This window comes from Pelobates fuscus, chromosome 1, assembly GCF_036172605.1.
Source record: "Pelobates fuscus isolate aPelFus1 chromosome 1, aPelFus1.pri, whole genome shotgun sequence".
NCBI lineage: Eukaryota > Metazoa > Chordata > Amphibia > Anura > Pelobatidae > Pelobates > Pelobates fuscus.
Window position 1 is genome coordinate 461,532,886 of NC_086317.1, and position 18,654 is coordinate 461,551,539.

General features: G+C 36.8%; 1 protein-coding gene across 7 annotated transcripts in view; it reads left to right on the forward strand.

Moving 5' to 3' along the window:
- Window positions 1-18,654, forward strand: part of GRM5 (glutamate metabotropic receptor 5) — a 321,020-nt gene that overhangs the window by 100,302 nt on the left and 202,064 nt on the right. For all 7 annotated transcript variants that reach the window (XM_063430874.1, XM_063430898.1, XM_063430865.1 and 4 more), the window contains exon 3: window positions 10,392-10,641. In XM_063430874.1, coding sequence (XP_063286944.1) covers window positions 10,392-10,641 — 250 coding nt within the window. The remainder of the gene's footprint in view (window positions 1-10,391; window positions 10,642-18,654) is intronic.

An 18,654-nucleotide genomic window follows, 5' to 3' on the forward strand; every position in this document is an offset into this window, starting at 1 on the left:
TTTCTTCTGTAGTATTTGATATTTCTTGAATGCCTGTGAACAAAAAAAATATCTCGTATGGCATTATTTTTCTTTCTGTTTCATTCTTTTACAATTCTTTTACAATTATACGTTATTTTTGCCCATTTTAAGTATTCATTTATGTGAGTTCTTTAATATAAATGATGCCTGATTGTATTCTCACTGACAATTGTTTTATACTCGGTTTGTGATGCTATAATTGTTTAAAGCTCTATAACTTGAAACATTAATTTGTTTTAGTTTGCTATTCAGTGGTTTTACAATTTTTATGGAGATTTGTATCTATATAATTTATATATTTATTTTCATCCTTTCTGTTTATGAATTGAATGGTATAAATAAATTAATTCAGCACCACCACCAACAACAGTGAGCATTAAACCTAAAAAATGCAAATGAGACCCTACCGTTCAAAAGAAAGATGATCAGTTCTCTCTCTAGAAACAGATACGACCCCCCTCCTTGCAAAAATAATTAAAATAGTTTTTGACCATATTATTAAAAATGTCTCCACCCCATGTTTGTTAACTGGGTAGGAATCCTTTGATTCAATATTATATGGTGAGAGGGGCTGCTCAACCCTCCTAGTCTGGTCTGCCTGGTTCCCTGGTCCTAATATCTGTATGACCAGAAGTTTCCCAAATCATCTGACTTTAAAAACATATTCCTAATTAATATTATTATTATTTTTTATAAAGCTCCAACAAGTTCCGTAGCGCTGTACAATGGGTGGACTAAGAGACAAGTATTTGAAACCAGATGAGTTGGACACACAGGGACAGAGGGATCAATGGCCCTGCTATATGAGCTTACATGCTAGAGGGAGTGGGGTTTAGTTAAATAAAAAGTAAGGGTAGAGTAGAAAAGTAGATTTCTAGGATAGTGTTCACTGAGGGCTTAGTGTTCGGTTTTGATGACAGTTGTAGGAGAGGAATCAGGGTGCTGGGAGAGAAAGCTGTTCACAGTTTAATTGATGTGCTTTCCTAAAAAAATTAGTTTTCAATGATTTTTGAATGAGTTGAGATTGGGTGAAAGTCTAACAGAGAGGGGAAAGGCGTTCCACAGGAACGGTGCAGCCCTAGAGAAGTCTTTAAGGTGAGCATCAGAGGTAGGAGTATGAACAGAGGTTAGACGTAGGTCTCCGGTAGAGTGTAGGGGCCTGGATGGGACATATTTGTGTAATAGTGAGGATAGGTATGTTGGAGCAGCATTGTGTAGAGATTTGTAAGCAAGCGTCAGGATCTTAAAGTGAGTCATATATCTTACGGGAAGCCAATATACAAGAGAGATATTATAGTGTAAATGTTTTAATAACAATATGCAATAAAAAAAAAAAATAAAGATTGTGGTGACAGTGCACTGCTCCAAAGGGCTCTAAGTTTCTGGATCAACTGCATGTTCATATTTTGAAGGTAGTGGCAGCACTCTCAAATCTGAATGTCCAACCCTCCGAAGTGGATAATCACCCACTAGTACACAACAGAGTCTGTCTGTGGCAAAAGGTTTAATCCAGTAACATAAATTCATAGATTCCAATCTGACTTCCTCAGAGGCCCTGAAATCTGAGTGTCATAATCATAATGTGTTAGCAGGAAGGCTCTCAAGTCTTACTTGACCTCACTAAACATCATGGGAAACATGGTAGACTTAGGCATTTTGGTTTCAAATGAGCTGGACGGTCGGCAACTCATGCAGATTCCATTATTCCAAAGTGACATAGGGACGAATCATGAACAATCGATCCAGAGGAGGAAACAAACAACCATGTTTTTTTTGTGATTTGGAGTTTAATGAAAATGATTGATGGCTAGGGGGCAGCCCTTAAGTGTTCATTTTATTCACCGGTGAAGTGAAAAGTGACCAATTAGAGAGGGATAAAGGAGGAACAGTGAAAAAAAATCTATATATTTATATATTATTAATTTCATCAATATATAATACATAATTCTATAAAAATGTATAAATATTTTATTTTCCCCTTTATTGGTTACTTTTTAATATCTGGAAAAATTATGTATACATGATATATATATATATATATATATATATATATATAGATATATATATATATATATATATATATAGATATATATATATATATCTATATATATATATATATATAAATATATATACATACACACATATTGTGCAGCACACTGATTGGCCTATTTTCGTACCTTTTTTGTTTATCAGAATCATTTTCCCAAATGTTTTACTTGGACAACTAAAAAGAACTGATTTAGTGGGTGGCGGTCCGGTGACCGGGACCCAGTATGCCTGATCATGATAGTAGGAGTCACAGCGTGGAAATGTACCATCGGGGCCAGGTGCGGGGTAACCACACGCCCCCTTGTGTTGAGCACCAACGTTTGTGCGGACACATACCAAGGCCCTGATGCAGCTTCTGCGGATCCCAAGAGCTAGGAGCTTGATATGCAGACCTCCCAGGAACTATATAGGGGTGTTCTGCAGCAGACATGTATCCAGTACAGAAACAAGGCAAGACTAGGACAGGCACCTAACAAGAAAACAAGACAAGACTAAAAGAACCCAGAACTGGAGCAGGACAGAAAGCAGAACCCAGAACATGTACACAAGACATGAGGGAAACATGAACAGGGCAGGACAGGACTGTACATGAACTGGGAATACAAGACAAAATAAAACAAGACCAGAGATGCAAGGCAAAACAAGAGGAGACAAAACTAAGTACTATATATGTAAAACATTGGAGATTTATGTAGCCCACCAACTTGGCAAAGTACTCCAATTAAGGTGGGACCTATCTACCTAGATATGCATGACTAAATAAACAATAATAAAACACACACAGCACTTACCTGATAGAAAGGGCAGAGGACTTGTAGCAACTACGTGAAGGACCAACTGAAACAAAAGGATAAATGGAAAAGGAATGAGTGTGGCAACATAAAACAAACATTTAAATGAATCCAAGAGACTGGGAATTCCAGGAACGGAATACAGGAATGAACCCAGAAAACCCAGCATAGAGAAAACCAGACATAGAATAGAAAAAACAAGAAAACTAAATAAGAATTGTAAAAAGAGTACTGGATACCAGAAGCCAAGACCAGACATTTTTGCAGAACAGGACAGGATGTGACACTGATCTACATTTTTTCCTTCGTGCACAAGTCTAAAACCCAAAGTGCCAAAGGATCCTTTGGTACTGTACAGAGTAATATACAATTGGTCTGTGCTATTATTACCAACCAGACATGTTGATCATGAAAGTAGACTGATTCTTCGTCAAGCTCACACAGATCGTCTGTCCTAGAACAAAAAAAAAAACCTGTGACTTCTATGGATTTAGTATACTGTTTACGTATCTCTATAGTTAACACATATTTATATGTGAGGTGTGAAAAAATAAAATTCAAATGTAGAAACCATGCAGAGCAGAAGGGAAACTCAACAAACTTTCTCATCTGGATTATGATGAAATTTGCCAAGTGGGCTGTAGTGGTTATGGTTCTGGTAGTGTTTCTTTAGCTGAGCTTCTGGTGGCAACATTGTTATCAAATCCTTCAGTGTTTATATGTGTTATCATAAGTGCAGAGGGAGTTAATGGAATCTACAGAATACGGATATTTTCAGTATTCAATATCCACCTGTGCTTAATGCTGAGTGCCGAGGTGATAAACTGTTATTTTGCAAGCTTACAATAATTTATGTTTTACATCATAGGCAGATTGTCAGCACAATATAGAAATAAAAATACACTTGATTTTCTAGAACTATCATAGTAATCAAAAAAAACAACATATATGTAAAAAAATGACTATGTTTTGATTGCATGATATATATTTATCAACTGAAACTCTCGAAAGCTGGGCAACGAAGCTCTATCACCAGCTGAGCTATTCTTTAAGTATTCGAATATGGCATGCCCTGTTCTTGCTTAAATGGCTGTGTGTGGGTGTACAACGCATAATTGCCTTTTTGTGTAGGAGAAAAGCTAAGACAACATCTGAATACAAAAGAAAATATGATGTTTTAAGCAATGTGATTCGAAATGTAGTTATTACGAAGGCTATTTAGCATGTTAATTATATTAATATGTCGTGTGCAATTCACGGCTTGCAGTATGTATGTATGATGAGACATGAGTGGGGGAAGTCAGTGTTTATATTGAAATAATTAAATTTTAATTTTCACGGAAACATTTATTTAAAAAAAGAGATATTATGAGTCAAATCAGATTGATTTTACTATTTAGCTGAGAGGAAATGGTATAATATCTCTGCTTTAGTAAAAACACAGAAGTGGGGTGTTAGCTATATTGGGACTAGAGATGAAATTTAAAAATAGTAAAAGTAACTAAATTGCAAACAATCAGCTAGTTTATTATATTTACATATGGCTATAGTCAACAAATAGGTACTTAAGAAAGTTTGAAATATAACATTTTATTTAGAAACCTAACTGGAAAAACAAAACAATAATGTAGATGTATCAAAGTCTACGTCTAATTTTCTGCAAATTTTTGGTGCCATTTATCAAATATGTTTAATATATTAATATATAATTAAATATGTTTAATCTTGCTATTTCGATGGCCTAACCAAAAATTACAAATGTATACATTTCTTCCCACAACTTTTTTTTAGAATTTGCAAAGTACGCACATGTGAACGTCAATCTGCTGTCAATCATTTAGCTCACCACTCATGCACGGTGTTGCTTTCACTCACAGAGAAGCATTTCATTGGACCAATGTCATCTAACTTGATGACGAACAGGGAGGAAGGGACTGTGATGGCACTACTGTCAGCAGTACATGTTTTTTTTTTACAAAATTCTGATTGGTAAAGGGGTTGCAAAACAATGCATAATACATTTAAAACAGAGGATTTTTTTTTTGTTTAATGAATTTCAAAGTATGGTGTTCCTCTAAAGTTACTATTTTTCCATTTAACTAATCTGGAATTTACATAGTTGAATAAAGCATTGCAAGTCACCTATAACTTGTGTTAAGGGAACAACCAGTGTTTAGATACAAAATATATAAAAATCACTGCTTAGTAAATATACTCAAATTAATGTTCATGCATTTATTTAATTTTCATTGATGTATATATATATATATATATATATATATATATATATATATATATATTAAAAACAAACTGCAAATATTTTGTCTCCTCCCCTTTTAACCCCGCCCAGACTTTCCGTGACTGTCCAATCATGGGCTCCCCAATGCTGCTCAATGAGAAGTCTTTGCAAGGCAGGTGCTCTGGGCAATTGCTGCCTCAGGAGTTTAGCTTCACTTAGCTAAGGAAACCAGATGTAACAGGACTGGCTGTCTGCTTGAAAGCCAAGGGGTGTTACCAGGTGAATTTACAAAAGTGTGAATTTCTATTGAAATCTGCACATTTTGCAAAATGAAAAAGAATAGTACACACTATTCACACATAAAGCAGGGTCTGGAGTGTCCCTTTAATTTTGTATGTGATATGATGTGTTTACTATAAAATTGCATTGTTATCCAGTTCCGACCAGTCAGGGCAAACATTGCTCATGAACATCATATCTTTTGTCATTTACTCTGTTTGCTTCTGTTTTGTGCTGACTGCCAGGTGCAAGGGATACATCTTATAACAATGATTGACAGGGAGCTACGATGAAGGTGCCCAGTTGCCCAATATAGCGGCTTTTTATTTCTATATTTAATTTTACTTTTTTTACTACTCACAAACACATATTTAAAAAAAGTAAACATTATATTAAAATGGAAACAGAAGTAAACATAGTTATAAGGAAAGTGTAAACAAAATATTAGAAATCCTGAGAAGTGCCAATTTACCTTTAAGTTACTTAAAATTCCATTTTGCTGGTAGTTTGGCCCACACACTGGGCAGCCCCAATCACACCCACAAGCACAATGGACAAATACATCATTTGTGCCCCAATCCATTATGCAGCGAGCCCATATAAAAGATAATCAACTAAAACTCATCAACTGTTACCAAAGGTATACATTGCCCATAATTGATATTTTAATAAATAATGGTACTTCCATTCTTCTCTGCTACCAAATTTAACCATATTCTACCTGGGAAACATCTCTGCCTGGCTACCTCACTTCTGGTCCTAGCCATCCCTCCATTATCCTTGGAGATTTAAACATTTTTATAAATGCACCAACTACCTCTGAGGCCTCTAAATTTCTCTCTATGAGCCCTTCCATGGGAGTTATGCAGTGGTTCGATTCTACTACCCATCAAGCTGGCAATGCTTTCAACCTCATCTTCTTCAACTTCTGTTCCATTTCTATCCTCACTGATACTCCTCTCTATCTCTGATCACTACCTACTAAACTGCAGTTTGATCTTTCCCCCACCCATCCACACTCTCCAGACATTGCTGAAACCTAAACTACCTTGACCTGCAGAAACTTCTCCTTTCATTGATCTCAACTACCACATGTCCTTCTATGGCATCTATCCTCTACAATGCTACTTTCTCTAGTACCCTAGATAAGTTGTGTACAGCCATTGCCCGCCCTGTCCATAAAACTAAGCGCAAAACATGGCATTCCAAATTCAACTGATTCCTCCAGCGGTTGTCATAGGTGGCTGAACGTTACTGGAAGACGTCTCACAGTATAATTTCCTGCACTCCAGATTTATGCTGTGTTCCTACAATTGTGCCCTTTCAATCATCGAAGAAACAAACTTCACCGCACTCATCTCCACTTTGTAACGTGACCATAAATACCTTTTCAAAACTTCTAACTCTCTAATGCGCCCCACGTTGCCTCCACCATATACTAATTTCACTGCTGATAATTTAGCATTCTAGTTCACAGAAAAGATCAACATTTTTCAAAAGAAATTGCTTTGCTCGCTTCTCTAATCAACTGTCTGACCCTTTGCCCTGGCCTCCTCATCTATACTTCTGTACAGTATAGTCTGGCTTCTGCTCCCAACATCCCAACATGAGACTTCCCTGATCAAGGTGACTAATGACTTAGTGATGGACAAATCCAAATTCTATTACTCGCTTCTTATTCTTCTTGGTCTTTGTGCCACTTTTGACACTGTTGATCACTCACTTCTCCTTCTCACCCTTTGCAGCCTTTTGCTTAGTGACACTGCTCTTTCCTGGTTCTCTTCCTATCTCTGTCACCATATCTTCAGTGTCTCCCGTCCACCTTTCATACCTCTCTCTGTTGTAGTTCCTCAAGGCTCTGTACTGGAACCTCTTCTTTTCTCAGTTTACACTGTCCCTCTTGGTGACCTGATATCATCCTATGCCTGTTACCATCCCTTTTTTGCACCTGCACATCATCATCTCAAGAGTTGCCCTTTCTTTATAGAATGACGTCCCACGGTACATCAGACTATTCTCATCTTTGAGGTCCTTCAAAAAAGTACACTTGTTTAGATAAGTTTATCAGCTCTCCCCTTAACTTCTCATCCCCTACAATCTTAAACGGGCATCTCCCATTTACAGTGCTCCCTCCTCCCAAACACCTCTTTCATCCTTTAGGTACAAATAGATCATTTGATTCCCTCTTTCCTTAGTGCAATTGCCCCTCATTCCTTTAGATTGTGAGCTTGTTTGGTCAGAGCTATCTTAGCCCACTCTTCCTATATGTCATACATGTTTTGTTAGCTTTAAATTATTGTCTTGTTTATCTGTTGTCATGCACTGCTTAACATGTTGATGCCATATAAAGAATTGTAATTTTCATTGTAATTGTACAAAATAAGTTGAAATATTTACAATTCTGAAGTTTTGAAAATCATTTTATTGTAGCCACTAGCCATTGTTATTTTTGCAGCAGTAGCTTTTCGTGTTCGGGACTGCTTTGGCTAGTCTTGTAACAACATATCAAGGATGAAGCTATTTCTAGCAATTTGTAGCAATTGTTCAACAAGCAGGAGAGAAGATTGCCTCACACAGGGGTCCTCAAGTCCAGAATGCCTTTGGAAAATAACTAGTGTCCCTGGTGTGAAGTAAAAGCCAATACAATAACCAAGCTTACACAGTTATTGACAACAATTGTGTCAATGTCACTGGAATATGTAAAATTAGCCAAAATAACGGACAATCCAGGCTAATGTCACATATTCCAAGTCTTACAGTATGAATATCATGCATTAAAAGTTGCAAAAAAAAAACAAACTTGAATGTGCATTGTCTACTGCAAATTCTCAAGTTCTGCATATAAACAGTAGTGTGAAAAAAAACATACACAGATTCTTGATTCTTTTATTTAGCCCAAATAGATTCCTTTCTTTTTGAAGGTGATACTTGAAGAATCTATAACTCAAATAATTAATATTTATCTTAAAGGAACAGTATAGGATCAGGAATACAAATGTGTATTCCTGCACTTATAGTGTTAAAAACACTATTTAGGCCTCCAATGGCCACTAAAAACGTACCTTTATTCTTAGCCAATCCCATGATTTCCCAAAGGAGTCATCTTTGAAAAGGCAGTGTTTACATGAAAATGCCAGCAGGACAGGCTATATACACACCAGAACAGCTACATTAAGCTATAGATATTCTGGTGACTATAGTGTCCCTTTAATGGAAAGGTTGATTAGGGACACAGGTTAGAAAACAAAAAAGATAGACCAGGCACAACTTGGATAAATCCCCATTCAGGTTTACTGAAGCATAAGGTTCTATGTTTCAACTATATGCATAGCTTTTCTCCAGCTAACACATAGCTACCAATACACATAGTGTAATAAGAAACAGATCATTAAACTCATAGGTTTCTTGTTGTACATGCAAGAGCTGGGCAATGATTAATAACATTTAACACCATTACGTAATAGTGCAGAGAGTTAATAATTGAGTATTGCCATGGTAACAGAGACATGTATAGCAATAGGTGGATTTAGCGCTTCACAGACGGAGAAAAACATGGGTGCAGGCTCTACAGCCACAGCCAAGATTCTATGTCAGTCCTGATGGCTGTGGGCATAAGGAATACAGACAGATAGGGATTTATTAACACTGTCTTTGTTTCTCTGCATGTGTATCTCTCTAAGAATGAGTCCATGCTGGGAAACATTGTCATGCTGTGAAAAAAAAAATCTGGATAATTTGTGTGTAATGCTTTGTCATATGCAACCTTGCAGATGTGTCACTGATCATACACACCCAGTTTGTCTCTCTTAATACAACCTCTACCTAAAGATATGGACAGGAATTTCAGAACTTGTGTATAATACCTTCAATCAACGCGTTCAAACCAAGACCATGCTCTGACTGTAACACTGTAATGATTCTAAATCAGTCTAATTAACCATCGTCTTCCCCACAGATGACATGCATGATAATTACCATTGATTGTGGGAACATGCCAAGACAAATGGCTTTGAAATGTACTTATTTCTTTTAGTGTGTCTACAAAAATAGCATCTTATTAATCATGATTTAAGTGAATCAGCATCATTAATATTTCTGTGTCTATTTCTGGCACCGTCTTCACTTTGACGTCTGCCAGACCTGAACGTTGCTAAACCAAATTTCTACTGATAACGTTAAGAATTATACTCAATTATACACAAATCTTCACAGTGAATCTTGGAGCATTTGGTTATTTGTTTTTTTTGTTTAGTTTTTTATATGTTGTATTTAGTTCCTTGTATGATTGGATGGCGAATCTAACACATGCACTGTACTGTTTTATATAGAGTCAGGCATTTGCTAAATAGTGAGTGGTCATTTTTTTTTATATCAGTAGTTTGAGTACATATATATAATGTATCTACTTACATTAAACATATGTGACTCAAATAAGACCTATAGCATTATTTACTAAAGTATTCAAGGCTTCCAAGCAAAATGCTGCACATACAGCCTCCAGGCACCATCACCGTTTCGAATAGCTTAAGTGGTCATGGCGGTTGGAACGACCCTTTTAAGTCAAGTACCAACGATAAGCTTCAGGAGTTAGAATAGATGGTGAAAGGGTCCTTTCTGATGCTGCTAAATATTGTTTGCTAGAACCAATAAAAAAATAAAATGCAACTGCAATTAATTAAACTTTTTATTGGACTCTTATAGTCTCATACATAGCTATCAGAGCCCTAATCATGCTTACACAAGCATAATCTCCCTAGCTAAAACGAACGGACTGTTTTGTTGTATCTGAGAGCTCAAAAATAAAACAACAAACAAAAAAAGCATATGCCCTTCAGCCAAATGTTGTATTTTAAACTGAATTTAAACTAATATGCATAAATATTAATGAAAATGAAGTGCAGTCATGAAGGGTAGAATCTGACTCATGACAATTTATGAAATGACTAAGAACAACTGTCTACGTTTGAAGATTAGATTTCCAAAATTTTAATAACCTGCATTTTTTCCCGTAGGTAATTATGGTGAACGGGGTATGGAGGCATTCAAAGACATGTCTGCAAAGGATGGTGTTTGCATTGCTCATTCCTACAAGATTTACAGTAACGCTGGAGAACAAAGCTTTGACAAATTACTGAAGAAATTACGTAGCCATCTTCCAAAAGCACGGGTGGTGGTCTGCTTCTGTGAGGGAATGACTGTACGAGGACTTTTAATGGCAATGAGACGCCAGGCATTGATTGGAGAATTTCTCCTACTGGGAAGGTAAGACATTCCTATTGTCGATCAAGAAGAGCATTTAATATGTGCTATTGCCTGATAATAAGATATTCTGATTTCTCTGTTGATGCCATCATTCTAGTGTGTACAGACCATATGTGGTTCATCTTCTCCTTAAATAGCTTTTCTTTCCGGATTTCATTGCTCTCAATTCCCAGGTAGAGTGAGTTCATAGTTTGCAGAAATTTTCTTTGTGTAGAAAGTGTTTTTCTTGGAAGAGCAACCTTCAATGTGATACTTTCATCAGTGGTCAAAAATGTAGACTGCAGTTATATTAAAATCAATCAGGACTATTATGGCCATTTTACAGGCTCAATCATCAAAGAAACCCTTTCTTTTTCATACACACACAAGTACATATACTAATAGGGCATAAAAATGAAAAAGCTGGGATGCCGAGGAAACATTACTGGGGAAGAATGAGTTAGGGGATATTCCGGGGATGGTGAAGAAATAATAATCGATACTCCACCACTGGCTGTGTACATTACTCAGAACGATGAAGATAAATGACTATTATAGCCATTACTCATCATTACCTCTAAATGTCAGTGATACCAGTTAATTGATCAAAACGCTCTTGAATTGGCAGAACTATCCAACTCGTCATAGAACATATTAGGCAGAAAACTAATTTAGCGTTGTGATGAGATTAATATTGTCCAGACTATTTATAAAAGTGAGAATTATTTGGAACTTTAAGTGAATTTAAAGTGAATTTCAAATCTGAGGCCAAAATTATTGAATCCAAAACCTTTTTCAAAGTCAGTTTTTCTTTCAGTTTGGATATTTTAGTTTAAGATTTAAAAATCTCTTTGAATTCACTTTGGATCCCCAACAAACCCTTATTGTGAGTTTCTGGAAATATTTGAGTTGAAAAAATGGGAACAAAAGTTTGATAATAGAATGAGATGAAACATCTGGACAAGTATCTACCAATGCCTAAACCTTTCCTGCAGATAATATCCATTGCTGTAGAGTAGCACAGATATAGACCAGGAACTATCAAACTTAGGAGCTCTCTAATTGTTAAGACTTAAGTGCTAAAAGTTTACATCATTTTGTGATAGCCATTGGCAGGTTAATCAACTACTACTGAGGGAGTTATATAAAAATCCCAAAATAGGAAAATATCTAAACTAGTGCGTATAATAATAAATCCATTCAAACAAGTGAGGAACCTCCGTATCCCCAACACTGGAGAATGTTTCTACAATTAAACAAAACAAAACAGCAATTGTGCAAAGTTCTCACTGACTACATTTATTCTAAGTATTGGCAATGGGCACCCAGTGATAAACTGCAGGCATCTGCAAACAGGGACCAGAGGACAACATCTGGTCTCTGTTTGCTTGTTAAATCATGTAAAAACTGTTAATATTCAATAAAACATGGCATTAAAATATAATTTAAAAGGACACCTATTGCATAATCCTTCTAACAAGAATTGCAAAATAAAAACAATCACAAGAGCTCATTAAAACCAAACAAAAAACAAACAAAACAGAAAAAGACATCAGGACAAAAAAAAAAAAACACTGGTAACTCAGTGTTCAGAAGTTTAATATGCCTCTGCAGAGCGAGCAGTTAAGTCTATGCTTTGAGTGATTGGCTTTGAAAATCAGCCAGAGTGTAGGTCTAGGCAAGTCTTTCTAGAGTGAGATTTGCCATATTAGTTCATTAAACTGACTGGAAGAGGAGACTGTGGTGCCAGCCATTGGGGCCCACCTGGTTAATATTACCAACTACACACGGTGGAAGGGATCCTTTGCAGACCTCACTTTCCTGTAGATCCCCATGCACTAGCTTAGTGAGACAATATAGATTTCTAACTGGTGGTTCATATGGGACATGTCTAGTTGCAATGAGGAAAGGTGGAATCAAAGATTTTGCTAGGAAGTTTTTAAACTAGGAGGGGAGAGGGCAAAGGGTGATACAATATCAATCCACTTGCCGACCAAAACAAGGACAGAAAGTGCCTGTAGTAAGTGTGTTACAAAATGAAAAGCTTAGAGTCATGTTTACAAATGCTCGCAGTTTAGGGGATAAGATTCATGAACTTGTGGCAATAATGGCAACTGAGAATGTAGATTTAGTGGATGTTACTGAGACATGGTACAATGAGAAAAACGCAATACTTTTTATATAGAAAAGACAGAGAAGGCAAGATAACTGGAAGGGGTGACCCTGTATATGAAGGAAAGCCTACAATCGTATCTAATACAAATTAATGAGGCTAACATAAAGTCAGTTTGGGTTACATTAGAATATGGTAATTGCACAGTAACTCGTGTAAGTGTGCTTTATTGCCCCCCTCGATAAAGAGAAGAGCTAGCTAATCTACTAGTTAAGGAAATAGCTAAAATGACAATGAAGGGGGAAGTTATCATTAAGCGTGATAATATTCCTAATGTGAACTGGAAATCCAAAATAGCTGCTTGTGCCAGGATATTCTAAACCCCTTACTGGGATTATCTCTAAAACAAGTAGTTGAGAATCCAACTCGTAAGGAGGCCATACTGGGTTTAGTGTTAACAAATGGAGATTTGGTATCAGATATTACTGTAGGTGAAAGTTTAGGATCTATTGATCACCAGTCAGTGTGGTTTAATATAAGTCACACCACACAAAAACAGACTTTTCTAAACTTAGAATATGTGTAAAGGAGTCATTATCAGACTGGAGCAGTTTAAATGATGTCCATGAAAAATTGGATTATTTAAAAGTTGCACTACTGAAGGCAAAATAAAATTGCATTAGGCTTGTCAGTAAGAAGTGGCCAAAATAGTAAAAAAAACTAAAAGTTAGCATTTAGTAATTGTAAAAAACCCAGAGTGAGGAAGATAGACAGATCTATAAGATTAGGCAGAAAGAAGCTAAGCAAGTTATAAGAGCTTCCAAATCACACACAGAAAAGAAAATAGCACCGTCAGTAAATAAGAGGGCAAAACATGTTTAGGTACATACATGAGAAAAATAAAGTAAAAAAAGGATTAGTCAGATTAAAAACAAATAGAATAGGATAAATGTCTAGCTGACTGTCTCAATTAATATTTTTGTACAGAATGTATAGATTAAAATGAAGGAAAGGGACCTCTTTTAGGAAAAAAAAGACTGAGAATTTCTTATATGTTTACAGAGGAGGATGTTCTAAAGTAAAGACAAATAAGTCAATGGGACCTGATGGAATACACCCAAAGTTATTAAAAGAACTTAGTGGCGTACTAGCAAAACCATTAATAGATTTATTTAACCAATCATTGTTAAAATGAGTAGTCCCAGAAGATTACACATTAGCGAATATTGTGCCAATTCAGAAGAAAGGTGGTAGGGAGGAATCGGGCAGCTATAGGCCAGAGAGCCTTAGTTCAGTAGTGGGGAAAGTAATGGAACCCATGTTAAAGGATAGGATTGTTCAACAAGACTTTGAAGGAATGGCAGTCTGTGAAATCATCATGGTTTGGCAGGATTAATACTGTCAATTCATATATAGTACCTAAATGGTCCCGTCTATTCATGATGATACCACTTAAAATCCCCAAAAGCTGGCTAGATATGATTCAAGCTAGTTTCTTAACATATATTTGGAAGGGAAAAAAAAAACAGGTTAAGTGCAATGATTTTGGCAAACAAACAATGAAAGGAAGGTCTAAATTTTCCAATTATTAAACATACATATTGTGCCAATATGATAGGCACATATATAAATTACAAGTAGATGAAATGGCAATTGAACCATGGTATATGATAGAATCGGAGGCAGTGAAAATAGAAAGATTAGAGTATTTTTTATGGTGTAATAGCGGTGAAGAATTTACGAACCTTATATAATAAATCTTCAATACTAACTCACACAATCCAGGTATGGGATCAAATTAAGAAATACTTGGGTCTAAGACATAAAATATTATAGACTTATCGATCTATCCTTTAAAAATGGCCAAATATTAACTAAATTACACTTGCAGATATCACTCAGAAAAATCAGATTCATTCTCCAATATTATGTCAAAGTATCAAATAATAATACTTAGAGAAAAACTCACATTTCTGTGAGTCGAAAACTTTTTGAATAATACCTTATTAAAAAGTACAACAATAGCTCATAAACGTATGGAACAAATGTGCTTGTATGTAAAGGTTCAAAAAATTACCTCCAAACCCAATAAATTGATCGAGCTGTTAATTGATAAACCATTAAAAAAAACAAAAACCTGGAATAAGGAGTTAGGATTGGAGATTTTAGAATCTGATTGGTACTCTTCCTTACGGCTAGTTTATAAAAATATACATTGCTTGAATTTAATAGAATGCCAATGTAGAATTATGAATAAATGGTATTGAATTCCATCTAGATTATCTAAAATGTATCCTAACTATATGTCAAACTGTTGGAGATGTGGAAATCCTGTGGGCACTTTTATACATATCTGGTGTTCATGTACGCTAATTAAAACAATTTGGAAATGAGCATACGAACATTATAAGGTGTTATCAAATGTAGATCTGAACTGGTGCCCAGAGACCACGCTATTACATTTGAATCTGGATGTACTTCCTAGGGAAAATAGATGTTTAGCTATTCACTGCCTCATAGCGACAAAAATTCTGATTGCCAGGAATTGGAAATCTAATGTGCCATTCAAAAAAAATATCAGTATTTATATCAATTGAAATTACAATTTTGGATGGAAAAAGAATTGTCTAACTTAAATCCTCAGCAATATAAAAAAACAAGATTTTTTTTTATCTATGGTTGAAAATAATTTGAAAGTTTAATTTTATTTGTTTACCTTGCAAAAAGATAAATATAAAATTAGATAAATATAATAAATAACTCCTGATCTGTATTTTTTTTTAACTAGTGTTTGTTTTATGTTTAGGTGAGTTAATGTCCTTGTTGTAGGCTTTGCTTATATATTTAGATGCTTTACTGATTAAATAAATGGAATATGAACAAGAATATCTAAACTTATTATTGTGTACTATGATGTGTAAGCCTATAATGTTTTGTGATGTTTTTGTACAATATATGAAAAAATCAAATAAAGAATATATATATATATAAAAAAAAAAAAAAGGATAGGATTGTTGAACATCTAAAATCACATGGATTTCAAGATCATAGATTACATGGGTTTACTTTAGGGAGATTATGCCAAACTAATCTTATTGATTTATTTGATTGGGTAACTAAAAGAATAGATCAGGGTGGTGCAGTAGACATTGCTTACCAAGATTTCAGTAAGGCTTTTGATGCTGTTACACGTGAAAGACTTATCAATAAACTGCAATCTTTAAGTTTGGATTTCAATATTGTTGAATGGGTAAGGCAGTGACTGAGTGACAGGCAACAGAGGGTTGTAGTCAATGGAGTATATTCAAAGCAAGGTCTAGTTACCAGTGGGATAACATCAGGGATCTGTATTTGGACCCATTCTCTTTAATATTTTTATTAGTGATATTACATAAGGTCTTGATGGTAAGGCATGTCTTTTTGCTGATGATACTAAGATATTGTCAGGGTACCTGAGGCCTCTACCTCTAAGGGAGGTAGAGACTTGGTGGTTTATCCGTCCAGGCGAGCTGTTTCCTCCGTTCCTCGCGGTTCATCCAGTCACTTAAACACCGGCCGCGAGGAATCCACGTCCTTTTCTAGCAGGACGCTCAATACGTGACGTCATGACGCTATCACAAGCGACCTGTCACTCAAGTCTCCGATATCCAATCGGTACTTGTCAGAGGCGTGATTACCATCCAGAGCCAGGGTATTTAAGCTTACTTCTCACTTCAGCTCATTGCCCTGTCGTGGTTCTAGCTTGTCTAGTCACTCAGCGCTCTGGTATTCTTGTTTGCTCTATTGGTTTTGACTCGGCTCGTTGTACTACCCTGCTTCTCTGTTATCCCTTGACCCGGCTTGTCTCTCGCTTATCTGTCTTCTCGTTCCCTCGACCTCGGCTTGTCTCTGACTATTCTCTATTACTCTCGGTACGTTAGTCCGGCCATTCTAAGGCCCGGTATACGTACCTTTCCTCTCTTTGTACTCTGCGTGTTGGATCCCTGTCCCGATCCTGACATTACGACAGGGCCAATGGATCCTGCAGGTACAAACAGTCAGCTTGGTTCTTCGGATCCCAGGTTTGACGCCATGGAGCATAGGATGGATCAGATGGCTTTGGCACTACAGGCACTTTTGTCCCGTGCTAGTAATCCACCTGAGGAGACACGTACTCCTTCTATTTCTCCTGCAGTCTCAGGTCTAGAGGTAGCCACTGTAGGTCCTTCTTCCCGTATTACCCCACCAGTACGTTATGGCGGGTCACCGGAGAAGTGTCGTGGCTTTCTAAACCAGATTAGCATCCATTTCGAATTACAACCCCGCTCTTATCCTACTGATAGAGCGAAGGTTGGATTTATTATCACTCTACTCATTGAAAAAGCTTTGAGATGGGCCAATCCTTTATGGGAGAATGATAACCCACTAGTCTATAATTATAATGCCTTTGTAGCTGCGTTTAGAAGAACTTTTGACCCCCCTGGTAGGAAGGTCAATGCAGCTAGATTACTGTTGCGCCTTAGACAAGACAATCGAACACTTGTGGATTATGCACTAGAGTTCAGGTCCTTGGCGGCAGAAGTTAAGTGGAACGAACAGGCTTATATAGATGTGTTTCTGAATGGGTTATCAGATGTAATTCTTGACGAGGTCGCTACTAGAGAACTCCCTGAAAATTTGGAGGATTTAATTTCTTTTATATCTCGTATTGATGAACGCTTAAGAGAGAGGCTGAACACTCGAGATAGGACCCGTAGACCCTCCTTTAAACTAGCGCCTACCTTTCACATTTCTGAGTTCGAGGACTTACGTATTCCTGAACCTATGCAGATAGGCAGTACTCATCTCACAGAGAGTGAGAGACAGTACAGGAGAAGGGAGGGCTTATGTATGTATTGTGGAGTCAGGGGTCATTTACGCCTAAACTGTCCCAATCGTTCGGGAAACGCTCGCACCTAAGTTCCTCTAGAGGACAGGCCTTGGGTGTTTCTACTTTGTCCTCTATTCACAACTACAAAGAGCTCAGGCTTCTGTTACCCGTTTCTTTAAAGTGGGAGAAGGGAGTAGTTAAGACTATGGCACTAATCGATTCTGGAGCTGCTGAGAGCTTTATAGATCAGGGTTTTGCTGCCAAGCATGCTATTCCATCCCAGTTAAAAGAGACACCACTGGCCGTTGAGGCCATCGATGGTAGACCGTTACTTGAGCCTGTTATTTTCCATGAGACCATACCGATTAACTTAACTGTTGGCATCCTACATAGAGAAGACATATCCTTACTGCTCATTTCTTCTCCGTCTATTCCCATAGTGCTGGGGTACTCCTGGTTGAGGAGACATAACCCTATTATTAATTGGGAGTCAGGGGAGATAGTTTCGTGGGGACAGAATTGTCAAGAGAAATGCTTGCGGAAAGTCTCACCTCTCGGCTTAACCAATACAGCGGCTAACTCTGATAATACTACAGAGACACAAATTCCGTCTCAGTATCTAGATTTAAAGGCTGTATTTGACAAAAAGAAAGCCGATACCTTACCCCCACACAGGTCCTTTGATTGCAAAATTAACCTACTCCCTGGTACCATGCCGCCCAGAGGTCATGTATACCCGTTATCTACGAAAGAGAACTCAGTTCTAGAGGAGTATATTCACGAAAATTTAGACAAGGGATTCATTAGAAGGTCCTCCTCCCCTGCCGGGGCTGGATTTTTTTTTGTTAAAAAGAAGGATGGTTCTCTGAGGCCTTGTATTGATTATCGAGGCCTAAATAAGATAACCATTAAAAATGCCTATCCAATCCCCTTGATTACCGAACTCTTCGATCGTTTGAAGGGCTCTACAATTTTCACCAAGTTAGACCTCAGAGGGGCATATAACTTGGTGAGAATCCAGCAGGGACATGAGTGGATGACGGCATTCAATACTCGATATGGTCACTATGAA